The 27,987-nt window shown below is 45.2% G+C and overlaps 1 protein-coding gene and 1 pseudogene across 12 annotated transcripts in view; both read right to left on the reverse strand.

Annotated features, from left to right (window-relative positions):
• Positions 1-27,987, reverse strand: part of MAPKAP1 (MAPK associated protein 1) — a 229,154-nt gene that overhangs the window by 17,924 nt on the left and 183,243 nt on the right. For 10 of the 12 annotated variants that reach the window (XM_039861615.1, XM_039861617.1, XM_039861622.1 and 7 more), the window contains 2 exons: positions 20,814-20,954; positions 6,778-6,915 (listed from right to left, as the gene is read on the reverse strand). In XM_039861615.1, coding sequence (XP_039717549.1) covers positions 6,778-6,915; positions 20,814-20,954 — 279 coding nt within the window. The remainder of the gene's footprint in view (positions 1-6,777; positions 6,916-20,813; positions 20,955-27,987) is intronic. The other 2 variants (XM_039861621.1, XM_039861620.1) reach the window with 1 other exon arrangement.
• LOC120601821 (uncharacterized) lies at positions 21,384-21,502 on the reverse strand (annotated as a pseudogene).

Raw genomic sequence — 27,987 nt, forward strand, 5'->3', positions numbered from 1 at the left:
AGGCCCAAGGAGAGGCGCATCCAAATGCAGCAAGGAGTTTTAATTGGATAGTGTAATTAAACTAAAAAACCCCAGCAGACTCCCTTTGACAGGAGAGATGAAGACCCCTTTTAATAGGGCTAGGAAACATATCTGTTAAAAGGATGAGGCACTGCCTGCTCCTGATTGCGCTCCAGAGTACTCTTATGAAAAGGCAATTCAATAACTGGGGCATTTAATATGTTAGAGTCCGTTGTGCTCTGTAATCGAGCAGTACTTACCGTATTTGATCTGGAACTTATGAAATAAGTCCTTGTCAGAGAACAGAGACACAACACAGCTTGCCCACCCAACGTGAGAAGTGCCTGGACCTCCTGGAAATCTACAGAGCCTGAGGATGCGCTGTAGTCCTTCTGGGCTACAGGTCTATTTGGGTATAAACGCAAGCGGCTTCCTCACCGGGGCTTAGAACACGCGGACGTGGCCGCGGACGCCCACTCACTGGCCTCGGGTGTAGCGGCGGCTGACGTCACCCTCGTTTCCCTTTCACACATTCTCATGGGCATTTAAAGGATATGACGACATTCCTGGGGACCTCCTCCCTTAGGAACTGGGATACCTGGCACACGAGTGTGTGTGCACATGCGTTTTCTCTGCTAGAAGTACCGTTGTCAAAGAGGGAGAAAAGAAATCGGGTGGCCAGAAGGTTCAGTGTATGGGCTGGGGTGCACCCAGGCCAATTTTAGTGCCAAAACCTGAGTCCTTCTGCCACTCTTTGCTGGGAGAGAGGGTGGAAGATGCACACGCAGGCACACTCAGACACACACACATGCATGCACGGCTTGCACCTCCACAAGCAAGGTAACAGAATTAGTGAGAACATGTGCAGAGGTTCGTATCTGCACAGGGCTGTCTTATGAGCAGACCAGAGCAATCCCTTTCAGATGGAATGCTAGTGTCTCAAGGTCAAAGTCAAGGAACCCAGCTTTCGAGTAGATCAAGAGAACCTCTCAGCTGGGGCTCAGGTGGGGTACAGAGGCAAAATTTCAGACTTCCCCATCCACAGCTTTCCAGAAACAGACTTTTGGCTTTATGTACAAAACCCCGAAAGTCAGATTGCCTGGGTCCTCAGACTGATTTTTCTTTTTTAAGGATGGTGAAGGGTTTGTTTGATGGCTGCTTTTACTCCTCCATAAAGCCTCCTCGGAGCTCTGTCTGCAAACCCGTGAACACTCTTAATACTGGTTTTTTCACTAGGAGCTGATGAACCCATTAAGGACATATAAGTGAATGTTTATAATCCATGAAAACTGGACACCGAATTAAACCATCAAATATCTTTAGAATTAAATGAAAACTACATAAAAGCATTTCAGCCATCAATTTGGCTATCACTTCTAGCCAGTATGAATTCTGCTGGAAAAGCTATTTTCGTGCAGATGTGGAATTCAATGGGAAAGACTGACTCGTGTACCAACATCAATCAAAATGTCGACTTCCCTGGCAGCTCTCAACAGTAAGGCGGGTTCAAAGGTCACAGGATAAAGAAAAAGCCAAGCTCTGGTTCAGCTCTAATATCTCCTCGGTAGAAGTCTTGCAAAAGTACCCCCTTCTGTATTAGCCTTGCTTTCATTAATCTTCTTGCCATCTTCTTTAACTAGTCATGCAGAACCGCTCGATAGCAAGACGTATAATGGGGAAGGCCCTGTGCCTATTACCGCGTTAACATTCTCTTAAGCCCCAGCCCAACAATGGCCCGGGAAGGCAGAGGAAATCGGCAACTGCAGGGAGCAGTGCAGGCAATTCAATTACAGCCCGGGCTTACCTATGTACTTCTGACCTATAAAACACAAGAGGCCTTTGTGTCTAACTGGCTCGGCCATTAAGGTTCCTGAAGATCACAACAATGCTGATCTTTTCTATTTAAGCTAAATCAATGTGGACAAATCATTATTCAGGAGCTTTAATTTAATTAGTAAATTAAATACACTACTTTACAGATCTTGTCAAGTACTTATGAAAAGAAAGATTCATTTAAGCGGGAGGTCACCAATAAGCCCAGCTAATTTAACTCCCGACCTTAACTGAATCTCATCGCGAATATCTAGCAGGCCCTAGTCCCGCGAGGGCTTAACAGTCGCCAGCAGTTGTGGTGCACTCATAACCCCAGCGTTCCCATCCGGGATCCAAACAGTGTTTTGGGCCGAAAACAAAACAAAACAAAAGAAAACAAAACAAAACAAAAAACAAACCTCAAACAAACAACCCCCCACCGACATAACCAGCATCGAGAGAATCAGATTTCCTTGAAATTATACTATTGCAAGAGAACGTAATCAGGTTACCTTTATTATGTTGCTTCCTTAAGATTTTATATTAACTATACTTAATTGAGATACAGAGGTCTTTTCAGCTATAAAGACGACAGCTACTTTATTGAGGTTTAAATCTGATTCCTTAATGATAGGCTGCTTCCTTGAAAGACTCTAAACCTGCACAACCTTCTTACGATAAAACCAGACCTGGCTTGGGTGAGTCTGGTGCTTCACTTAAATACAGCCGAGAGCCTCTGATGGGTGCTAGTTTCACAGAAAGGTCCCTTGCTTTTGTTTCAGTGTCGGAATTCGAGGCTAGTACTTAAAAAGAGAGCCTGCCGCATTCAAAGCCTACGTGTGGACCTGTATTAACGATGGAGAATTATTTCTCTGAGACAATTTAACCCGGGTAGTTTCTGAGACGGAGACATTCTCCATGTGCCACACACATCTTTGTTCAGTTAGAATGAACTAAAATTAATTTATCTTTTAGAGGTCTGTGACATCCTTCAAAACAGCAAAAGAAATCCTAAGGAGTGGCAAAACCAGACGGAGAAATCGCTGATTTGAATTACAATGGCAGCATACACTGGTGGGGTTTTTTTTTTTTGAAGTCTAGAAAGGCAGAGTTTATTCTTAATTTCTCAGGGCTTCTGACACCCAGATGTTCTCAACTAACTCTGGTAAGAGTCCATATTTTTACGTATGGCTTTCTTTATAAGGCATGTATCTATTTAGTCGTTAAGTTCCAGGTTCTTAAACATTCACAGGGACAGGGCAATAAATCTTCCCTCTGAGAACATGGCCTAAGAGGGAGAAGTTCGGGGGAGAAGAGCCGCGGAACTGCTATTTATGGAGCATGGCTTCCCAGTGTGCGTCTTTCTGATTCCACAATATATGTAATTATGGGTTTCGCTGCAGGCGCTCTGATGCTCGGTCCCTCTGCCAAGTCAGCTATTCACACACACTTTTTGGATACGGCATCAATTCAACTTGAGTCGTGCTCCTTATGACGACCAAATTAATGGTTTGACAGCGGCTTTCTCAATAAACACTGCAGACTGGCCGCATTCGAAGGTTTTTAAAAACCATTTCTTTTTTGTTCAAAACTCTGACAAACACGTCTCAAGTAAGACCGGGAACAACTTCATTATCCTCCCGACACTTAATGCCTTTTTGTAAAGAAGGCTGTTTAATAACACGTCCGCTCTGTTTTCACAACTAAATTATTCCAGTTGGTCACACGTTCCCGTCTTCGGCAAGACACTTGTGTTATGAGAGATAAAAACATGAAAAAGGAAATATATTGCAGAAATCAAAAACCTTATCTACTTCTAGACTCTCTCTCTTTGCCATAATTCATTCAAGAAGGCCCCAAGAATAATTTTTGATGTGAACTCAGCTACAAACATACATCACTATGCTGATAAAAATCACGGGCTAAACTTATGAAATATAGTGACTTTCATTTCTTTACTGCTGTTAAAATAACTTTTTTCTAAGGTTCAACAGACACAAAAGATAAAAAGGGTTCATTAATCCTTTAAAAAAAGAAGCAGCCCCGTAGATTAATTCTGAGGTCTGATGATGGTCTCGAAGATGAACTTTTTAGATTAACTCACTGAATTAATTTGATGAAGATACTGGAAATCATAAAAAAAAAAAAAAATAACACAGCATCAAGCCGATTCATTTAATATATCTTTGTTTGGGCACTTTACAACATAAATTATATTGAATAACTTTTGGTTTCTAAATTCTGGCCTTATTAAGTTCAATTTCAAGACAGCGAACATACACTGAGGGCAACTGCAGGCACTGTGCTAGGGGCCGAGCACAAAGAACTCGGCTCCTGGGGCAATCAGCTCGGCATGGAGATGGGCGGAAGAGAGGGAAAGAATCCAGAGAGACATACAGAGCAGTGTGTGAGGTGCTTTACCAGTGGTGTGTACAAACGCCTAGGGGCAAAGTTACAGAGAGAGGCTGCCTGGTGAGCTGGCTCTTGAAAAATGAGTGGGCTGGGCATAGGGAAACAGAGGTGTCCATAAGTTAGAGGGTGGGGGTGAGGTGCAGGCCAGGCAGTGGGAACAGCAGCAGCACAGGCTTTGAGGTGTGTTTGTGTACGAGAAGTTCACAGCGTCCATGGCCCAAGTTCTGGATGGGAAATTTTGGGCTGTGAGCCTGTAGTAGCCAATGTCTGCAAAGGCTATGCTGAGTCTGATTTTTATTCTGTAAGTCTCTATCTTTTAAACCTTTTCTTTTTAAGCAATAAAACAATTTTAAGAGTTGACTTTTTAAATGCAGAATCTCAAAATAGAAAAAGATTGAGCTCCTTTGGTTGAAGGGGAGGCTTTATGTCCACACATGCACGCGTGCACGCACACACGCGTGTGCCCCTAGAGGTCCCCTGAGGAACACGGTTTGAAACAGGGACTTAGGAAGTGTTTCATAGCAGTGCATCTCTTTATTCAGGAAAGTATCATCATTTCTAGGTCTCTGGACCCAGAGACAGAGGGGAAGACACCTCAGTTAGACCCACATGCGCGGTTTTCACCCAGAGCAACCCAGCAGGCCTGAAAAGAAGACAAAGGCTCTCTTGCTGGATTGTCAACACTGAAATGGTGGGGCCCACGTCTGCTCTGCATCCCCAATTCTTGGAACCCGGCCTCACTCACGGTGGGTTGACAATTACCTCCTGAGTGACTGATCCCAAGAGAAAACTGGGAGGTGGTGGCCATGCACCTTTCCGTCGCTCCCCGCTAGGCCGGGCGTGCTACATCCCTCACCTTTCAGAGCCTGAATCAGGGTTTCTTGGTGGTGAGTGTCTTGACGTGAGTGTAAGAGAAACCTGAATCCTGTTCCCAGCTCTTTCTCCAACCTTCCCACCAAGCTGACCCCTCTATGCAACATGTCTGTGATTGTCTTTCATTTCTCAGACACATGGAGATTCATAAATGTTACTTTTCAAAGCATCCTGAGTTCTTGGGAAGAAAGATGCTAGAATAATAACATCTTTATTGGTCGACAAGCTGGAGCGAGAGGGATTAGGAAGAGGGTGTTTATCTAAAGGCACGGGGGATCTGGAAGCCTGGGGACAAGGACCCCAGAGCTGCCAACACCATTCACACCAGCCCCTGCCAGCGGCCACCTCACAGAGTCAAGGCCTCGCGGGATGACAGGAAGGGCGGGGGGTGGGGAGGGCCTGGCCTGACTCCTTTCTCCCTACACCCCGAAGTTCTCCCTTCTTGTCAAGCTGTAGGCCAATGAGTTGAAAGGAGGAGACGACACAGCCTGGCATCGCTGGATCTGACAAAACAATTAAACGCTTGCCCGTAAATGAGACCACGTGGCTCGTGCCCAGTCTGGAGGCCCCGGGGAGCCAGGGGCTCCGTGCTCTTTAGGCCCCTGTTTAGTCAGTATTATCTCAAACACATGAACCATATTATAAACACTTGCTGGACTTTACGTTTCTTATTATTCCTTTTGGGTATGTCGTTCCTTATAATATTTGTCCTCAAATTTAGTGGAAACTGGAAAAAAGCCGATTAACAATAATTTTAGATGCTCGAGAGTCATACTCCAAGTTGCTGAATCGGAACCCAAGGCGGGGGCCGAGGGTGACCGCATGTTAAAGAGTCCACAGGCAACACTGACAGCCTTTGAGGACCACTAGGCGCATAGCCTTCTCCAGGCACCCAACGAATCCTTATACAGTTTAAACTTTTCTCTTCCATGGAGGAATTTCATTGTGATCTGCACCCTTTCTGTCCCTTGATGGGACTGAAGTCCTAAAAATGATTAATCTAACTGCTACACTCAATTACTTAACTGCAAAAATATAATACGTCAAGATATACAACCAGACTGTTATCTACTTTCATAATTTAAACAGAGGAGCGTCGAACCGGCAGCGAGCTCTTCTGCGGGAGCAGGCGGGAGTTTAATTACGAGCTGGTAGGTCGCGCAAATGCCAATAATCTGGAGGGTGCTGACACTTAGGCATGATGGGCATCTAAATCTAGTCTTCAGCTGCCACAGAAAATCCCCCAGCTTCCCTCGGTCTGGCCAGGAAGGAAGGAAGGCAGGTCCAAGTCTAACTGGTCAAGTCCCCCAAACGGGAAGAGGGAGGGTGCACGAAGTGAAATGAGGGCCCTGGTGACTGCCATCCTCAGCAGGAGTTTGTCCCCAGCCTTCCCCCTCCCGCCCCTCCCCCGCACTCCCATCCCCAGTGCCCGGGGGTGGGGCTACTGGGGTCAAGAGCTGTGAGGTTCTCTGCTGACATCAACGCTGAACAGGATGGGGACCCATGTCAGGCTCTGGGCACCATAATACAATCCTGTTTGATTAAAAGAAATTTCTGGTAATGAATTAAACAGACCCAAGGAAAAAAGGACACGGTGGTAATATATTCTCCTGGCACCCAGCACATTGAGGGGAAGAGGGGGAAGAGAGAAAGGAGACATAAATAAAAGGGACTACTCACTGGGGCTTTTTTCTTCAGCAAGGTCACAGGCACAGAGCAGGTCAGAATCGATTGAGATGGGTTTCTGCTTAATCCAAAACTTAGTGCTGGCTTTCTGATTCGTAACAGGGTCTATCTCTACTTTGTCTCCAGAGATACCTGTAAGGCCGGGGGGAGGACAAAAAAAAAAAGAAGCCACAAGAAGTGGAAGGTGTAAGTGATTTCGGTGTAATCATTCGACCTGCTTTGTAAATCCTCTATTGGAGAACATGTGCTATTTCTTGGGGCTCAGGGGAGGGCCACGGGCTTAAGACAGACACAGGGAGATTCCAAATGGCACAAGAAGTTGCACAGTCTGGTTTCCTGGGTGGGTGAGTTGGGGAAGGAGACGCCTTAAAACTATATATAAAAAGGCATTAAGAAATACATCTTAGATATAACACAGATACAATATAGAGTTTACCTACATTGTGTCAATCCTACATTAATTACCTCTATACTGTAATTAAATAACTATACTATAAGATTCGTTTAAAAACCAATTATGATCAGTGGTCTTTTTGTTGTTGTCGTTCTAGAGTAAGATCTGGGTTGGACAGATAAATCTGTAATATAACCTATGCCTAAATAGCTAAGCTACCAATGAAGAGTTTCTGATCTTGAAAAACCTTACAAACTAAAAATAGGGAAAAAAAAAAAATCTAGCTCTTCCCTTCTCTGACACTAAATAATTATCCAAGCTAAATTTAAAGGAAGCCACGGGAGGATCAGAGGGTCCTTTACATAAAATCTTCCAAGTTTAAGTCTTGGAGCCTGGCTTCAGGCTGTGGAGGTCGCTTCTCCACTGAGAGAGAGAGCAGTCGGTGCGAGCTTCATGCAACAAAGACTTTATAACAGGAATCCGGAATGTTAAACCCCGGCCCTTCGGGTTTCATTTTCCGAACTGTGGAAGACGTGACACACGGCGCGGCGACTGGGAGCGAGGGCGTGAGGAGAACAAAGGGAACCCAAGGGCGGATGGCGTCCAGGGATAACCGGACACGCACCGCCACTGCTCTGCTGGCGTCACCAAGCAGTGCGCGCTCAGCCCGACTCACGGGAGCCGGGCTCCGTGCTCCCTCTTTTCTCTTTGGTTGAAGATGGAGAATTTCTGGTCTTGAAATGAGACAAAAATCTTCAATATGCCTTCGAGAGCGGGCCCCAGATGGAATCTTGAAAGTAATTAATTTTTAGGCCAGAGTTTAAAGGTCAGGGTCAAAGTGAAAAGAGCAAAATGAAGTAAAGATATAAGAAATAAAACAATCAAATGTACACAATGCGACAGAAAAAACCGAGTTAATACATTTCACACTTATGACTCACACTTAGAAATTTTTCAATACAATGTGAGAAAACTTAGTAGGCCAAAAGGAAAAGCAGATAAAAGAAACAGATAGAAAAACAAAACAAAACAAAAATGACAAAACACAAAAACGAAAACGAAAAACTCCACAGTGACCATAGTCTGAGAGCAAATTTAAAATTAAAAAAGCAAACAAACACACATACGACTCTGGCGATGAGATCTGCCACACACTTGTTAGGTTCTGTTTTATCTTATGAATAAAGAACGTCAAGCCACAGGCAGACAAAGGCAGGCGACCAGACAGGCTGAGCGAGTCCCGCCTGCCGTCTGCGGAGGGGACAATGCAGTGCGGCCACTTAACCCCGGTCATCGCTCGGTGGTCGTTGGAAAAGACAAACAACTAGTATTTTTTTATTAATCGAATGCTGGAATTTGTCATTAGACATATTTCAGGAACACCATATTTCAATTAGGCACAACGTCATAAGTCCAATTGACTCTGGACGTTCAGGTCCAGATGATTTCAGGAGGGTGAGAATGTATCACTTAAAATAGATTACGACTACCCAGTTACACTCTTCCCTCCAATTTGGTCATTAATTGTTAAAGATCTGGACATTTCTACAGTTCCCTGACAGAGGTAAAGTACTTACGCCACGGTTGTCGGTAGCAAGTGTTTTTTCGTGTGTCCCCCCCGCCCCCGACCCTTCTGCTTCTTATTTTGACATTGATAAAAGTCAAAACGAGCAGAGCAAAATAAATGTGCATATCTCTTATGCGGAATAAACCCTGCCTACACTTCTTTCTCAGAAAGAGAGGGGGAAAAATCATCACCAGAGAGACACGGTTTTAAAATTTTGTTCTACGGCCCTGCAACTCTTGAAGTCGCAGTCAGTCAATATTGTTAATGTGCCTTGTTAATTTGATAGGATTTGTCAGGTAACTCCACTGGAAAATTATATAAAACTGTTCCAGATGAAAAGATGATAGTGACATGAATTAAAGTGATAGAACAATAGTGGAATATAAACCAGAAATGACACCCAAAGTGGCTGTTGATTTATTGCCGTACTGAGTTTGGTTCTGGGCTCCCATGTATATTAGTGCTACAAATCTGGGTCCATTTAGCAGAGGGATGCTCATACATACATCACCAGCTCCTGCTCCAAGCCAAGGTCACTCCCCATTGCATCAATCTTTTCAACAGAGCCTACTTCACAAAGCAGGACTTTTGTAACCATCTCAGATGTAACAGACTCTCGTCCTCCTTCATCTTTCTTTTATCATGTAAAGTACACTTTAACTTCTATTATTTTTATCTGCAAATTGTTACTGTATAGTTCATCCATTACCAGCCGTATCTCTACATCAATTGCCTATGCTCTGCACGGCCACAGGAACACTTTCCCAATGACGCCCTTTCCTGGGTTATGGTGCAGTCGCTGTGCACAGAGGGGAACCCCAAGCCTGGGGTTTGGGGATGAAGACGCGGGAGATGAATGTATTAGGTTCAAGATGGGCAGGCAGGTGGAACACCATTTAAACAATTGGCGTGTTCCAAAAAAGTTGTGTGTAAATCAGATTTTTTTCGAATCAAATCACATTTCCCACTGACTTCTAGTTCCACAGATACTTTGTCTTCATTTTGGATTGATCTGTAATTGGCAGGGGCCCCTAACACTTTATTTTTAAGTTTCTCTGCCCTGCAGGCTTTCAGTCAAATAGTTAATGATCTGTAAAACACTTGCCTGCCTAGAGGAGTCACTATTTAAAGGAACCTGTAGGGGAATCTTTCCTGATGAGAAAAATCCTTTTGTACATTAAATAATTTCACCCTACTTGAGATGCGTGTGAATCTCAGCTTCTTACAGCAGGGCATGTGGCCCCACTGCACCCTCTCTGCTCTGGGTGGAGAAGTGGCAGCCCTCTGCTTCCACTCCAGGCCAGAGCCTGTGTTCCTGAGCACACTCAGACCCCACTGCTGGAGAAAGAGTCCATAGAATCCAGCCTGGGAGCAAACAGAGACCTCTTCTGTCTCTGGCGTGGGAGTCTCAGGTCAACTTGGTTGGAAGGAGGCAGCAGCCTGGGGAGTGGAGACCAGCTGGAGGGCTGGTGCCACAGTCCAGGCCAGGGGCAAGACGGGTGAACAGGTGAACATTAACTGGCACAAACTATGTGCACTGATTCAGGTCTCACGACAACCTCGTGAACTTGGTTACTATGTTTATCCCTATTTTATAGAGGAGGAACCTGAAACACAGGGAGGTTAAGTAACTTGCCTGAGATCACACAGCTAAAAAGTGGCAAAGCTGGAATTTGAAGAAAACTAGGAAATTTGTTCCAGAATCTGTCCTCTCAGCCACTACACTATTCTGCAGGACCTGTGCGGGGTGTTTTCCATAGCACACGTTGGGGCAGGTGAAGGTGCCGTCTGGAGAGACTGTATGTGGAAAAGCCATTCTCACACCCAGAGCCTCCCAGTTCCCCAGTGCGGCGCCTTCCACTGCTCTGCACAGTCTCACTCAGTTGGGTCAAGAAGACATCACAAGGAACTCTGCCCAACTCGTCTTTAGTCTCCGATCTCGACGTTTGCCAAGGAACAAATAAATATGCAAATGTGCCAATAAACACACACCTATTTTTGTTCACACACGGCAAACCAGGACATGAAATCCTTCCTACCTACCTACCTACCTATCATCTATTTTTTGTCCACTTGAGCATGGTTTAATTGCCCTGGTTAAAATTTTTATGTAAAGTCACTGAAAGAAAGGCAGAAGTACCCCTTAAAGTGTTGCTCATACACTATTTTTAAGTAATTCAAATTATAGACATAAATACACTATTTTTAAGTAATTCAAATTATAGACATACAGACGTAAAGAAAACAAGGGAAGCTAGCTTTTACGTTTACATTTCCCCAACTTAAGTGGCCAACAATAGAGGATTAGTCAATCCACTCATGACAGACTACAACCCAACCATGAAAATTATGTGTAAGAAAAACTTCGACTTGGAAAAATGTTTAGGATGTTACGTGAAAAGGACAGAAAAAGTATTTATTGGAAAGAGAGGAAAAGAACACGCTCCAAATTGGAAATGGTGGTCAACTCTGGTGAGTGGGAAATATGTCCTTTCCTTTTCTGTATTTCTTCGAAGTAAAAACGTCGCCAAGAATGAAGACAAATGATTTTAAGAGATGACATTTTTTTTCACTTTCTACTTCAGAATTCAGTACTCCTTTCCAACTTTTAGAATGCAGGAGGGACTATGGTTGAATTCTGTAACTGATAATCACGAAAAGTGACCGTAACTGAAGATTACTTCCTTCCTTTCGGCAGTTCTCAGGGACCCAAGGGATGGCGCTGCTGGGAGGGGCCCAGCCTGGTGCCACCCGGCAGGCTCCACCACAGCCATGGCAGGTAAGGAAAAGAAGAACACGGGGGCTGGCCCCGGGTGGCCAGGGTCAGCCCCTTCCCTCGGAAACAAGGGAGGACGTTTGTCCCCTTTCCCAGCTCTTCCCTCTACCCACTTATCCACAGCCATCTGTCATGACCTTTTCATGCTCCCACTTCTGACAGCTTCCAGATACAGTGAGTCAAACTTCACTGGAAGCAAACTATCACACCAACTGTCAAAGGCAGAAAACACTGCCTGATCGCTGCCCTACATCAACGCCAACATATAAATCCTTCCTTAACAAGACAGCTCAAAATACACAAAAATGCAACTCTAATGTATATACAACTCCCTGGGGAAACTATCCGTCCTAGGCTTTAGAGTTTACAAGGGGTCCCTCGTCTGTTTTAAGTAACCGAAAGATTTCCATACAAGGCAACTAGCACTGTGCACCCGCCCCTGCGAACACAGACCGGGCACCTCCTCTGAGCAGCCCCTGCGCAGAGACGAACCGAGAGCTGACTGCACCTCTACCAGGAGGCAGCAGTGGCCCGTTTCAGACTTAAAGGCAGTAGCGCAGAGAGGTGAGGGGCAGGGACTTTGCAGTCTGAGAGTCGTGAGTTCTAACATTGGCTTTCCTGCTTCCTAACTACGTGACTTAGGCCAGTCGCTATACACTGGTGATGAGGACAGTGCCAAGCTCATGGGCTTGTTGGGAGGATTAAGCGAAATGAGACTTGTAAAGCGACTGGAATAGTGCTTAATACATAGCTGGTGGCCTTTACCACTACTACTCATGACCATTATCATCAGGAGTCAGGCACGGGGCTGTGACACAGACCCAGTGACGAGGGTCAGAACGGGGGAGCTCGAGGAGCCACAGGAAGGATGTGAACGAGGGACCTGCTGGCCCCAGTCTGGGGGACGGGTGAGGGGAATTCTGTCTGGGACCCGCTCCACACCGCAGCCTCGGCAGTACCGGGATCCAGAACGACTGTCCAGCTGGGGAAACCAATGCCCATGAACCCTCACAATCGCCTCCCATCACCGAGTGTCGCTGGGGATTCCTCTTCCCTGTGACCCCCAAGAGTTCAATTCAACATCAGGAGGGACATTCTCACACCCGGAGGTGTGGAAACATTGTGCTGGGGAACCCCCATCCCATGAGGTCTCCATGCTATTAATCTGGAAATCCTGATTTCCTAGCACATTCCACTAGTGTTACCCTGGGCAGTTACTTCTCCCTCGGTGAGTATGACCTTCCACCTTTGTAAAACAGGGAGACAACAGCCCCAGTTCCTGAGGTGTCAGGAAGATAGAATGGCATAAGCATGTAAAAAACTTGGCGGAGTGCCTGGCACATAATAAGGACTCAATTAATTATTACTAAAATTATTATTAAAGTTGAATCTCAGGCGAAAGGGCAAAGCTGGGGCTGACGCCCAATTCCAACTGGGTCTAATGTGTTCCGACCCATCAGCTGTTTCCCAGGGTCCCAGGAGGCACGAACTCCTGTGAGGCATATTTAAAACACCCGTCTCGGAAGCTAAAACACCAATTTGGCAAAAATTAGGGCGTTTGACATTCCATGCCTCAGTGTATTTCCTGAGTTATTGTTTATTTGCTCAAACATCATGAGCTGTGGTTCATTCATCAATATCCTACAACTCGGAATCTAAGACTATCAAAGCCCCTCTGCTGTTAAATCCTGGAGCAGCTCTTTACGCAGAGCTACAATCCTCTACTCTTCAGGTTACCCAGAGCCTACGAAAGCCTGGAAAAGCCCCCTGGGAGGGCCACTGAACAACTCTTGGCCAGAGTGGATTTTGCTGAATCTACACGGCCAATCGATAGCGTCCACAGAGCAGTCACGGAAGTCTTTGAAACTTGCCTGAATTTACACACAGGATCAGACACACAGGCTGTTTGGGCTTAATGAGACCTCAGAGATCACCTAGTCTGGGGCTTTCATTCTCCTATGAAGAAATTGCGGCTCAGGGCAGGGATATGACTTGTCTGATGTCACCCATTAATGACAGAGCTATCATCATAATTCACATCTTCATACTATCTGGCCGGGCTTAAAAAGACCGGCTCTCCTGTCTTGCTATGCATTGTTTATATAGTGGGTATATTCACACGGTGATCAAATGCATTCCAGTATAAAAAGCACAGCCTTGGCAATATGCTAGGAACCCAAAAAAGGTGACGAAATCACATTGTGGGTCACAACTAAAATGAGACCCAGGAGAGCCTTACATTCCTGAGGTCAGGGGGGGTCCTGGGGTCCAACTCGCTGGTTCCATTCGAGGGACTAACCATCTGAAATTGTTTGGGAGACACAGCTAAAAGCTGCCAACTCCAACGTGTGGTTGGTGACTAATCTAAGTGGACCTGACTAGGCCATTATCCTTAGAACGCAAACTAAGGGGCACTGAACACGAATCGGACCGTGACCACACGGCAACACTCGGCACAGCACCTGGTCACAAGGGCGGAGCTTACAACATGGGGCCCGGGACTGTCCAATCCCATACACCTGTCCTCAGAGGAGGGCTGAATTCTCTCTGTAGAGAAGGCAGTTACAAAGATGTTTTGTACTGGGGCAGTTAGGTCCCCAAACTATTCTCCTGGTAAATGGATACCTCGGCTGAGCTTATAATGCGAGTTCGGAAGCAGTAATGCCATTTCCTAAGAGAATTTATAACAGTATCAGTCCAGGGTGGGGAAAAGTCAGCCTTCCTCCCAGTCGGGCCCACGTACACTGTCAGAGCGTGAAGGCAGGCAGGAAAGCACCCAGGGTTCCCGGCATCCCAGCCAGGAGCTCCTCCAGCAACTCCATCCCTGCACTAAGCACCGGCGCAGCAAAGGAACTTTCTGGAACACGTCTCGATAGAACCTGTCCTGCTCTCTCACGACTTCATTAGTATTTGTTAAGCTTGATTACGAATTTTGGTTCAGAACATGTGGCCACAATAGGGACACAAAAATTGTTTCGCACTAGCATTGCCACCCTCAAAGTACTCAGTGGATCCAAGGAGTTTGGAGTTAAGCATGACGCACGTCTCATGATCATTTTGGTGTCTTTGAATGGAGAAGGATTATCTCCTCAGTATTCGAAAAGAAAATGAAACAGAAACGTGGAAGGAAGCTCAATCCTCTTAAGAACACACATTTCCAGATCATGTATTACTTGAACTTGACACCACAGGTACCCCATCGGAAAGTAACGAGGCAAATGTTTTATTCATATAGCCACACAGAACTAGTTTTAGCGTCAGAGTGAGCCTGAGGAGTAGAAGTCCAGGCTACAGCTCTTTGCTTTCACTCACGTAGTCTCGTGCTGTTAATGTGTTTCTTACCTCTGCATATAGTTTACTAAAAAATAACTCTGTAATAAGGTCTTCCTTGAGTGCTGGCTTGTAGGTATCAACTAGGGGGTTAAATATGAACTGCAACAGGACAGATAAACCAGGGAAGACAACAGATGGCAAATATGCTGCCTCTCATCATGCTCAGGCCCAGGGCAGACATTTTTAATCAATCACAGAATTTCTTTATGTTGCCCTCAGACACAGCTCAAGACGCTGCCTCAGCATAATGCTCTGGGCAGCCATTACAAACCTGACCGGAGTCAGTTTATGAGATGAAACTACTCTGCCTTCTCTAAGATGTGTGCTATTATACCTGATAATTCTGATAGATATCTACTGTGATCACGGATATTATTATACATATGGACTGTTTTATGAAGAGATAATGGAAGTAACCTTTCGGCAGAGGTTATTTTATAATATAGTCTTTATCTGTAAATCCTATACAGAATTTGTATATCTATATGGAATTTTGTTAGGCTATATGCGCAATATGACAGATGGAATTCATTATGTATATTACATATTCGTATTATGGGATGAATTCAAGGTGTGTTATGTTTCCCTTTGGTGACGTGGGGACAACTTATATCGACAAATGGTAAGTTGAAGAAATCAAGTTAGCACAAGTGGCATGACTATTAAAGCACTTCTCAGCCTGAGACTGAGTCAGGAAAACCAGGCTGACCTGCCCAGTCAGTAAACTCAAGCCTCGGACAAAGCGATAAGGGGCAGTTAAGCATGACGCACGTCTCATGATCATTTTGGTGTCTTTGAATGGAGAAGGATTATCTCCCTTCGAATGCTGTGAGGCTGGGTTTCCCAGACCTCACAATTGAGGGGAGGTTCTGAGCCAGCAGGTCTGGGGTGGGGTTGGGGGATCTGGTACAGGGTCAGGACAGGAAGCACTGCTTGAGGGTACCGTGTGAAGGAGAGGTGTGCTGTGACATCTCGGCCCCCTCTGCCTTGCTTACATGGGTTTCTGGGCAGCCCCTTGGCGAGTGCGTCAGAATTCAGTTTCTGCCACCAGCCAGCAAATACTTACTAACAGGATACTATAGGCTTTCTAGATCATGGCTGGTACCACCACATGATGCTTTTAGTTTTGATTTTCCCCAAACGTATTTTACCCTGCCAGTCTTGGCTGTTTGGGTAGTACCTATGTCTTAGTGCCTGACTCTGTGGTCAGCCACACAGGATCAGGCACACAGGTGACCAGTTAATGGGAAAAAACCCTCAATTTGGTGTTAGCCCAAGCCAAGGTCTACACTTAAAGAGCATCTGTACTTTTAGGCCAAACACGGATGAAGCAGGCAAGATGAAATATTCCAAGAAGGTTTTCAAGAAACAGAAATGGTCAGACATGACGGCTTTGTTTGGTGACTCTGCAGGCTGGGAGAGCAGGGACGGTAAATCGATTTCAACCGGAGAACCAACTCCAGTGACAGGCGGGGGCTGTGTAGAGGGCTGCGCCGGGGAGGGTTCTGAGGACAGGCGCGGACCCAAAGGGACAAAGTCCAGCGGCTGACCAACGAGGGGAGTGGAGGGAGAAACAGCAGTGCCCACATTACAGGACGGGCAGAGTGACGGGTGTGCGGAAGCTCTAGGACTGGCCGGACGGAAGCAGTCACTTCCTTTGTAAAGGCCAGTTCTGAATGACCAAGGCATCTGTGGCACGATGGGTTGGGTGAAGCGCAGGGATTGGGTTTCGGGCCCAGTCCTCCTGGGACTGGCCATCTCAGTGTATATCTGATGGTTGAGGGTGAGGGAACGAGAGCTAGTGCCTGTTAAGTGGTAGCTGTGTGCCAGTCACCACTAAGTGCTTTATACACATCACGTTATTGCATTAACCGCCCCGAGCCTGCTTCTCAGTCATGAAATGGGAATGTCATCAGCGTGCTGTGTGGATTTAATAAGGTAAGAGGGGTGAAAGTTCACCGCACACCGGAAATTGTCATAGACCCATACGGTACTTGCGCTCAGGGCATAATAGAGTAGTCAGCTGTAGGACTCAGCGTCAGAAGGATGTCGGTTCTGATTCTAGCTTCATTATTACTAGATTTCCCCATATCCCAGTTTCTTCATATAAAATATGGAGATAATATCAGTACTATCTAGTAATAGGGCCAAAACAACAGGAGACGATGCATGTAGAAGAGCGATCAGCAAAATGCTTGGCACACAGTAACTGCTTTTAAAAATCATATTTTTTTGTTAAAATTATTTAAAAAGATCAGATCTTTGCCATAGCCTTCATTAATAGATTCCGATAAACTTTTCAACCATAGGAAAGTCTGGTGGGAAACTGGATCAAGACTGGGTCTTGCAGATCAAAGTCCGACTCTCTCACCCCGATCTCAGAAACAAATGGCAGGAGGTAAAGTGGGGGCGTTGGCCACCACCGCCATCAGAGGGCATGCAGCTGTGGTGGCACCGCGGAGCGCGGGAGTGGACGCTCACAGGCCACTGCCGCGCAGGGGCCAGGTCGTTTCCTGTGGAATCAGCAGGGCTGCCGGGTAAACGCCGTGCACAGACACTCCCTGCTAAGAACGAGCCAGAGCAGGCAGCGAAACCTCCGCTCTGACTGACACAGGACGGACGTGCAGAGGAGCCCATCCATCAGTGTCAGGGAAGACCTGAAGTGCCTGGCTAGTCCGCTGAAATAAAATAAATTATTTACTGATCCCAGGATCTAGTTGCTCAGTTCAATGTTCATAAAGGGTGTGCAATTTGCTGCCCTGTACTTTGCGGTAGATTCTGTTTCAGAAAGAAAGAATTTCTGGATTGCTGTGTGCAGGTTCTTGTTGTCGGAACGAAAGGGTGTCTGTCACCTGCTCTGCAAGGAGGGAAAGAGGGTCTTGGGTTACATATCTGAACTCACCTACGTGGGAACAGGACAGGAGCTTGTTTACTCACTGCACGGTACAGTCCTCGTGGGCAGTTTATCTGACTGCCGCAAAATTCCTTAGGACTAATTAATGAAGTTTCGGCTTATAATGCTAAAGACGGAACTTAAATTCGCAGTCAAAACATTCTGGTATCTGTTTTTTAACAGTTCCTCAGAGCCGTGAGTGACTGTCCACCAGAGGGCGCTGTGTGGACCACCGGAAGCATCTGGAGGTGACCGGGACCTGGCCCGTCACCTCATTTCTGAGAACCACTGCTCTAGGGAGAGACACTTGCATCAATGTCATCATCCATCTCCACCTGACAAGTCTCCACTGTGGCTACAAGTGAAACTGTGCCAACAGAGCCACTACGTAATCTGAGTTAAGTACTTTCAAGATGGTAGACTAGGAGAGAACGCAATAGGCAAAATAAATAATAATGACAACAGTAACAGCAGTAGTAAGACAAGCTGCCCCTGAGAATACAGATCCGATGGGTCAGACACCTTCATACAATCTTGAAAGGTAAACACTGCACTTCCCATTTTATAAGTGACAATGACTAAGGTTGAAAAGGGAAGGGACTTGTCTAAGGTGACAGTGCAGGTAAGTAGTAATGCTGGAATTCGAACCCAGTCCTGACGGCAGAGCTTGGGCTCTTCCCACAGATCCTTTTGTGGACCTTTTCCTTTAAATGAATACACAGGTCAGAATCTGATGAATTCAAGTTTGGTTTTTTGCCTTTGGAAAAAAGTGGGGTGGAGCGGGCGGTGTGGCTTGGGGTGAGCTCGCAATCTTGGTTACCTTCCCAAGGCATTGCTTTGCACCGTGGGGATCGGTGGATCTGCTGATTATGCTCATCTGGGAAAATGCCCGCCTGAACCCTGGACCTTCACCTTGCCTGCGCTCAGGCTGCTCACTGAGCTTCTTAACTGGATGTCTGAGTAAGCATTCTTATCTTAGTCAACTTTTCACTGAAGATATACCAACAGAACGTACAGAAGTCGTTGAGTTTATGACTTGAGTTTCCCACAAAGTCTGCATAAGCACGTAATCAGCACCCAGGCGGGACACAGAACCGCATCAGTGGTCCAGGAGCTCCGCCCAGTTACCCCCACCTCCCAGGATAACTGCCATCCTTACGCTGCACAGACTATGTATTTTTGAATGCTAATCAAATGAAATCATGTTGTATGTAATTTTACCCCCTTTTTTGGATCCAGTTTCTTTCTGAGCAGCCTTATTTTTACTTTTATGAGAGATATCAGGAAAGGTGGCCCCAGGAAAAACAATACTGAAGGTCTCTATGTTTTAAGGATTGACATTAAATAAACATTTTTTTTTTTTTTAATCACTTTGGAGATTTAGCATTTGTGAGGAGAAAGAAACAGTCTAGAGAGGGGAAAGGAAGGTGGGTTCTGGGTTTTGGTTCAGAGCTCCTGGTGCTAATTCACCTACTGAGTCTGTTCGAATCACCACCACCTTAGCAGCTGATGTTCACCGGACACTTGCTATGTGCCAGGCGCCTTCCTAGGCACCACGCGTGTGGTGACATTTCATCCCCATAATTACCCTATCTGTAAGATAGAGACTATTATCTCCATTTACAAATGAGGAAACTGGGACTCTGAATCGCTTGCCTGTGGTGAGACAGCTAATAAACGAGCCAGGGTTTGAACCCAGGCCTCCAACTCCTGAGTCTGTCCTCTACTTTGCCTCTCCACTAACAGCTCTCATTTACAGTTTTACCAAGGGCCCGGCCCTGCGCTAAGTGCTTTACATGGAGTACCTGGCTTGTTCCCCACAGCAACCCTATGAAGTCACGACCACTGGTATTCCCATTTAAGCTGAAAGAAACTGAGGCTCAGCAAGATCAAGGCACTTGCCTGAAGAGCACTGAAAACACTTGTGATTCTGATGCGCATCTCTCAGTTACTAAGCTGTACTGACTGTCGGCATCTTTCAAGCTCTTGTCAGTCAAGTTGGGAAGAAATCTTTGAGAGATTTTGAGAGTTATTACAAATCAGCCACACTAATGCCAACATTAGAAAAGACTTTATGATGAGACACACACAGAGCATTTGCGAGGAACAAAATTAGTGAGCCCTAGAGTTAGAATTTGAACCTTCTCCCTTTACGCATGAGGCAAATGCGGTCTGGGCAGGGGCAGTGTGGCTGATGTTGGTGCAGAGCCAGGGTGCAGCCTGGCCCCCTGACCGAGGAAGCCAGGCGTCCGTACCCACTGCCCTGCCTCCCACCACCCTGTTAGGGAGCAGATGCGCTTGCACTGGCCAGACCAGGGTCCTGCTGACACCACCACCTACCTGCTGTGTGAGTTTGAGCATGAGCCTTTACCTCTCTGCACCTCATCTACCTTCTCTGTTAGACGGGGACAGTAAAAATACCTACGTTTTAGGTAGCTAAGCAGTGCATATAGAGCACTTAGCACAGTGCCTAATGCACAGTGGATGCTATAAATGACAGCCATGACGACGATGATGTATTAATATTATGTTGACTATGATGATACTTTTTCTACTCCTGTGAGGTTTCAGTCAAAACAGAAATTTAGCACTTAACTGGAACAAATTACCCCAAATACTAGTTAAAAGTTAGTTCCAGATTACCTGGTGAGGGTCCAAATACAACTTCTGAGACCATTAAAAAGCTTCCCGAATAAACGCATGAATGAGTCGGCAATGAATGCAGTGAGTATGGAAAGGCAAGTGGCAGCCCTGCACAGCAGTTCCAAGGACAGCACAGAGGAGAAGTACGGAATGGAAAGAACTGTGGCCTTCACACAAGTCAACCAGTTTGAAAAGAGTCTCAAGTCAGTTCTATTTCTAACTTTCTGCTTCATAAAAAAGAGACGAGACAGCACTCAGCTGGGAAAAGGGAGGTACCTTAAATTTCATTGTTTAAACATTTTCTCTGAAAATAAATTACTATTAGTCATTCAGGTCACATAAAAGTTGTACGCTGTTTCTTCCCCTATTTCTAAATTGACCACAGACATAATAGGTTGAGTTCATCATCTGTTCACGCACTTACCTAACTGTACGTCGGTTGTGAATCGTAGTCTGTGGATCATGCTGACTTTGAATGACTTGTAATGGTGGCTGCTAAGCATGTCCTGTACTGTAGCTATGTCAATTTGCGAATCCTCCTCAAAAACCCCGTCTGCCCTTGAACCTGGGGAGGAAAAAGCAGTTTAACACATAAAGATACATGAGGCTTGGCAAATGGTGTCTGCTTAAAATGCTTTGGGATAAATTAAAATAATATGGGCTATTTAATTTGGAGAAGAAAAGGCTGAGCGATGACTTAATAATGCCATTCCAGTAAACAAGAGAATGGTAACATATTAATCATTCAACAATTAATTCCACAAACACTGCCTATTCCATGGCAGGCCCTTGGCTACGCAGCAGGGGTACAGGAGAGGAAAACAGCTCGCCAGTCTCCACAAGACCAAGTTAAAATCGCAGAAGGATGGGAGGTCACACTCTTTTCTTTTTTTTTTCTTTTTAGGCGAGGCAACCCTTGGTTGACCTCACAGAATGCAAGGACCTTGTCAGCTTACGATACCTTATTTATTTTTTAAAAAATTTTTATTTTTTACGCCTATAGCACCTGGTCTTCCTAGGTGGTCTCCCATCCAAGTACTAACCAGGCCCGACCCTGCTTAGCTTCCGAGATCAGATGGAATTGGGCTTGTTCAGGATAGCATGGCTGTAGGCTTGTTTCTTTTTTTGACATTAAGTTGCCCAATCATAAAAGTAATCCATGCTCCTTGAAGAATCTCTGTCTTTTCCAAGATTCTCAAACCATCCGTTTACTAGCTTCCTGCCCCGTGCCCCAGGCCCCACTGGTGCAGGCGTGAGCCTGCTTGTGCTTGGATGTCTGGAACAGTCTCCTCGCTGGCCTGGCCACCAGGCCCCATCTGCAATCCAGCCACCGCATGACTTTCTGATTCATTTTTCTAAAGCTTTGATTATTTATTCACTGATCAAATGTTTAGCGAGAGCTTTATGCATGCTAAGCACTCTGATATGTGACACTAGAGACAACTGAGAAGACTGGTACTCAAAAACTGGCTTCCCATGGCTTCCTGAATGATGTGCACTTTTTTTCAGCCAAGCAATCGAGACTGTCCATAATCCGGGTGAAACATAATTTATCAATTCTCCTTGTCACTCCTCACATATTCCTCCTTTCGGCTCTTCTGAAACACCTCGGATGGCCCTCAGGTTTGGGTTTTTCTACTTCTGGGCCTTTGCTCATATGTCCTTGGCCTAGAACACCATTTCCGCTCTTACCCTGGACCTGTCAAAAGCCCACCCAGGCTAGCTCAAACTCCACCTTCTGCTGAATTAATTCCACCGCAGTTGGTTTGTACCGGACCCTGGAGCCAGGTAGACCTGGGCTCAATTTCTAGCTCTGCTTCTAATATGCTGTATGATCTTGGCCAAGTGACTAGCTCTCTGAACCCCAGTTTTCCACCCACAGAATGTCAAAATGTATTTTAAAAATCAAACATATAATACGTTGAATGTATAGCAGTCATGATTATTTTCATTCTACTGTCATAGAGGATCATCACATTCGGCCTTGCACCAGATGCCTGAGTGGTTGCTCTGTCTTAATTAGGAAGCTGTGTGAGGGCCAGGAGATTCTCATTCATCTCCGTGTCTTCTCCTGCAAGCAGTACAGGTAACTGGCATGCTCTCACTAAATGCTGCTAGAAAGATAGATAAACGAACAAACAGAAGCTACTACGTACGAGTGCACACTGCATATCAGGCACGGTACCAGCACTTGCCACATGCGTTTAAGCCTCACGATAACCCAGCTGTCATTCTCATCCAATGCTTTGGAAATCTGAGGCTTTCGAGGCAAAGTCAGGTGCCCAAGGCCACACTAGGCAAAGCTAAACTGTCTCTCACCCTCCAGAGTTTGAACTGTGGTCGTCTGAGGGTGTAGCTGCTGGTGCCTGTCACCACTGGGAGGGAGCCCCTGTCCAGCAACCAGAGTAGGTGCCCTAGGCCTTGTGTTGAGCACCGGATGGTCCCATGGGACACCCCGAGAGCACTCCTTGGGACAGAGTTGGAGGAGTAAAAGTCTCTAGATTTGGGTATAAAACAGGAAAATTCTGTCACATAACTGGTAGCCTGACAACTACGTGCTTTTCCTTCTCATAATTACTGCTTACAGGACAAGCTTCTAAGTCAAAGCTGGTTCCTGAAGGCTTCACGCAGGATAAAGCAAGTGTTCAATAAAAATTTACTGGATGAGAACCTGGTGCCATGTTTACAGGTAGGTGGGGATCAGAGAGGCTGAGTGACTTAGCGATGTGACATCACATCGCTAGGACTAGCAGAGCTGCACTCAGCATCTGCAAGGGCCATTGAGTAACCCAGTTTCCTTTCTCTGGAACACCTGTGATTTTGAATGAAGATGCCACCATCATGACCACGACTATCTCCTGGTTAATGTCCACATCTCGAACTGAGAAGCTGGCTAGAAATCTGAGTTTTAAATAATCATTCACTTTTCCTGATATGCATTTTACTGACTTGCCAAGATGTGTTTATTTCTATATAGAAACTTTTATATACATGAGAACTGTGGAGAATTCTGGTGAAATATTAAAATCTTTTCATGTTTTAAAAATCATTTAAAGTCCTCTTTTCTGAGAAAATGCCATTATTAGATACAACTTAGCTTAAGAACCTCTGTTTTCTTCACTAATTAGTATTTTCTAAATATTGCAGGTATTTGATTTGGAAAGAGGTAACGGCTCATTATGCTAAAATGCCAATTACTAAAAAAAAACATACTTAAGAGTTTTACATTTTATGATGTTGGATTAAAACCAATTTAAAAATTACTATAACGTGACATATAATTTTTTACTGAGCAATTTCAATGCCAGCTGCTAATAAAGCATCTTAGCTGTAAATGATAATTCAGATGCTTTTAGATAAAGTGGTGCATAAATATGGCTGGAAATTGATTTAGCTTTCTACAGAAGCTACTGAAGAATGACATATTTTGTTTAATACACCAGCTAATGTAGTCCTAAAAGCTCAAACAAGTGCCAGTTTTCACTCCTAAATTTGCTGTGGGAGATTAATGAAAACTTTATATTTTGCTGAAATGTTAATAACGGGCAGATGAGATGATAGGATTTTAGTAGAGGTCTTAAAGCTATGGAATAACCAGCAAGGCTTGTCAATTTCCTTATATTAATTTTGTTCCAGACTTACACAGCCGGAGCTGGCTCAACACACTAATGCTTCTTGCACTGACCTTCTACTCTCTGACGGCGTAAATTCATATCCCATTTGAGGATTTAAGTCCCCTGATACTTGAATGAGTTCTGAGCTGGCCCCAGCTGACAAGGGGCATGTTTGCTTTTATGATGAGAAGGGCAACAGCACCTGGGCGAGCAGAGCGAGAGCAAACAGGCCTGCATGTGCCTCCGATACCTGCTGCTCACCCAAAGCAGGCTACCTGCTTCGGGTCTCGGAGGTCCGGAGCCATTTCTCAAAGCAGGCTCAGGAGCGCTACTGCTTGGAGGGGCACGTCTGCGTGTACAGGTGAGTCAGGTAGGCAACCTGCAGCTAGTCTCCTCACGCTGGCATGGTGCCAGGCTGTGGAGGAATGCCGGTGAGGATAACGAGGGTCCTGATCTTCGGGAGCTTACAAACTCGCTACAGGACACAAAGAAAACAGTACAAGGCACAGTAGCGCTTGACACATGGAGCATGCAACAGACGCTTTATCTAAAGACCAACATCTGAAGTAGAACGTCACATCGAACACATGTTTCTGGACCAGAAAAGTTCTGTGACTTTGCATGTACAGCTTTACTGTTTACATCCTTCTCGAAAGGCACGAATCCAACCACACAGGGAACATGCTTGGCACTGCACTGTATGCACATTAAAATTACTGCTGTACTATAAACTGCACACTTAACAGCCCACCTCTGTTCAAGAGAAGACATTTTTATCTACTCAAAGCAAAAAGTGGAAAGAAACGGAATGCCTTACAAATAAATATAGTAACAAAAAACATTCTTCTGTTAATTTAATTGAAATATAACCCTTTGGTATTTTGTTAAATTAGCAATTAAAAAGGTCACAAGCAATTAAATGAAACAAAAGCCACACTGGGTTCATCTACATTAATGCTGAACTCGGTCTCCCCGTGAATGACAAGACAAATTGTAATGGTGCCTTCAAAGACTTCACAATGTATTTTGTCAAAGTCGGGAGTGTTAATGTCTCTATGTGCCATGGATTACCATAATGTATCGTGTCAAAACGCTCGAGCTGCAATAACTCAAAGATGTACTGTGATAGATCAAATTTTGGGGCGGGGCCTAAAAGTGACTTGAACACTAGCACTCAAATGGATGACAACAGGCTATGGAAGAATGACAGAGAATACATTCGCAATGTAGAAAGGCTGGAGGGACCAGCAGAAAATCCGAGAACGGTAAGAGCTTAACTCTCTAGAGTAAGGAATCAGAGAGGGAGAAAGAAGCAATGGTACCGATCTTAATGGCAAAACCAGGCCTGAGCAGGAGGGGTACAGGGCAGCAGAGATGAGGTGGGAGAGGCAGGTGGCATCCGGGGCCAGCAGCAAAGAAAGGAAGAAAGAAAGAGGATGTGCTGACCGAGGGCCAAGGGCTAGGAAGTGGCCTCGGGACTTAATAACATTGGAAAGAACCCAGAACACAGAGTTCGGAGATGTAGATTGATCCTAACTCTGACACCAAAGGTCAAGACTGGGTCGAAACCTTGTCCAAGATGCCACTGTCGGGCAGAGGCAGAGCTGGAACAGATACGCGGGACTCTAAGTCTCTGCGGGCCATGGATTGCCATGACGTACCCTTGGAGTCCATGTTCCTCCTGCTGTCCTCCCCGCCCCACCCTCACCTCACCACTCTCCTAGGAGCAGCAGCAAGGAGAGAAACTGTGCGGGTACCTGTAGACTCTCCATCAGTGGTTCTCACGTGCAGTCCAGGCCCCACTGGAGAGGGTGAGCCCCAAGAACCCTTTGGGGGTCCATAATTTCAAAAACATTTTCAAAATAACAGTTCGACATCATTAGCCCTTTTCATACCTATCATCTTACAAATGCACAAAGTAATAACAAGTTCATTGACATGGCTCTGATTCCACACTGCAACTAGCCTTTAAGAAACTATCGCTTGAGTTTTGGTATAGTCATAAAAATGAATAACCCTATGACCTGAAAGGCTACTGAAGTACTTTTCTCTTTTCCAACAACATACCTGCGTTAGGCTGAATTTTCTTCATATACTTCAACTAAAACGATGTAATAGACTAAATGCAGAGATGTGAAAATCCAAGAGTCTTCTATAAAGCCAGATATTACAGAAACTTGCAAAAATATACAACAGTGCCAACTGGTTTAGGTAATTAGTCAATAATTTATCTTCCCGATGGAACAAAAATAAATGCTCTTCAGGGAAAGAAAACAAAATTAAGCAGTACCACTCTTCTCATTAAATTTTTAAGGAAAAATAGTTATTTTTCATAAAAATTTACATTAACATGTAATAGATTTATTATTGCTTTTTAAATGAATTCATAAATATTTAAAAATTTCTCAGTTTTTAACTCTAATAAATATATATAACCCAATAAACGAATGCTCTTTGGGGTCCTCAATATTTCTTGAGTGTGAGGCGGTCCTAAGACCAAAGGGTTTGAGAACTGTTGCTTTACTGGTTCCTATGGCATGTTTTCATTGTTCTTGGATGTCCATATGTACACTCAAGATGAGACGTGAAAAGTGCAGTTACAGCTGTGGATCTGTGTACATACGTGACAACACACATCGAAAGAAAGCTTGTATGCACATTACAAGTGTAATAGATTTGTCAGGCGATCAGATAAAAACTAATCATAACTATTATTGTTTTATAGTTTAAAAAGTGTTCTCATTGGAACTGAGGGAGACACAGATACAAACGTGACTTTCAGACAAATGGGTGCTAACCATTAAATCAAAGCTCAGATGAACTCACTGTACGCTACTGGCAGCAGCCTTGTGTTCCTAGATACGAACTACATGGGACTTTAAGCTTTGTGTTATGGTTGGTTCAGACTAAATCTAAAAGCTCTAATCTAGTTATAAGCTAAAGCAACTTCAATCTTTCTTCTCCAAAAAGATCTATGCCAGCTCTAGAACCAACCAGAAGATCAATGGCCACTGTCACATCCTCACCTTTATGCTCTCTGTAGCATGACGACAATGTTGCAAGTTCACAAATGGCCCCCCAGCACCAATCACGTGACAGGGGCCGTGCTCCTGCTTCAGGAACACGGGAAGATGGCAGGATTCCCAGATGATGGGACCGGCAATTCACAGAAGGAATAGTATGGGAAAAACATGAAGTGCACAAAGTGTGAGCACACACACTAGACGACAAGCAAGTGTTTGCATTTGGCTGGAGCAGAGAGTGTATAAAGGGGAGCAGTGAAAAATAAAACGGTGGAGGAGGGAGGGGAGCAGTTCTTTAAAGGTAGGGGCGTGTCCAGCTCAGGACCTGGAACACAGTAAAATCCTGCTGTGCGTATAACTGACTGAACTAAGAGGAAACGAACCATCCTCTACCCCTCTATGCAGAAGGCTTATTGCTACTGCCCCGCAGAACAGTCCCGCCCTCAGCTAACCTGACTTTGCTCAGGTTATACCGGCAGGCCAGAAGGTCCTTCCCACTCTTTAAAATGTATACACTTTAAGGTCTAGTCTAGAATCTTCCCTGAACCCCCTCCTGAGACCTCCAGCCCTGAAGGCTCTTATTATAAGCCTCTTACACAATCGGCATCTGTGCTCCCCTCCTGGACAACGAGCACCTCTGAGGGCTGGACCACTCTCCCCTCAGAGCACAGAGTAGGTGTTCGGTAAATGCTGCTGGTGGCGTGAATGAAGTTTGCTGCAGCACAGTTAACCATGACTCTCTCTGAGTCTGTACACCATCCCCTGTATTTACCTCGAGCCTAACACACCGATGCTAGTTTTCCATTCAGAACCCCCCAACTGGGATCCTGCCTCAGCAAGTGCACTAGCAGTTAACACTTCCTGAGTGTTTACGCCAGACGCTATGCTTAGCACTTTAAATACGTTATCTCATTTAATTTGCTCAATCCTCCTTTAAGTTGGATATTATCCACTCTTTACA

Source organism: Pteropus medius, unplaced genomic scaffold (assembly GCF_902729225.1).
Source record: "Pteropus medius unplaced genomic scaffold, Ma_sr-lr_union100, whole genome shotgun sequence".
Taxonomy (NCBI): domain Eukaryota; kingdom Metazoa; phylum Chordata; class Mammalia; order Chiroptera; family Pteropodidae; genus Pteropus; species Pteropus medius.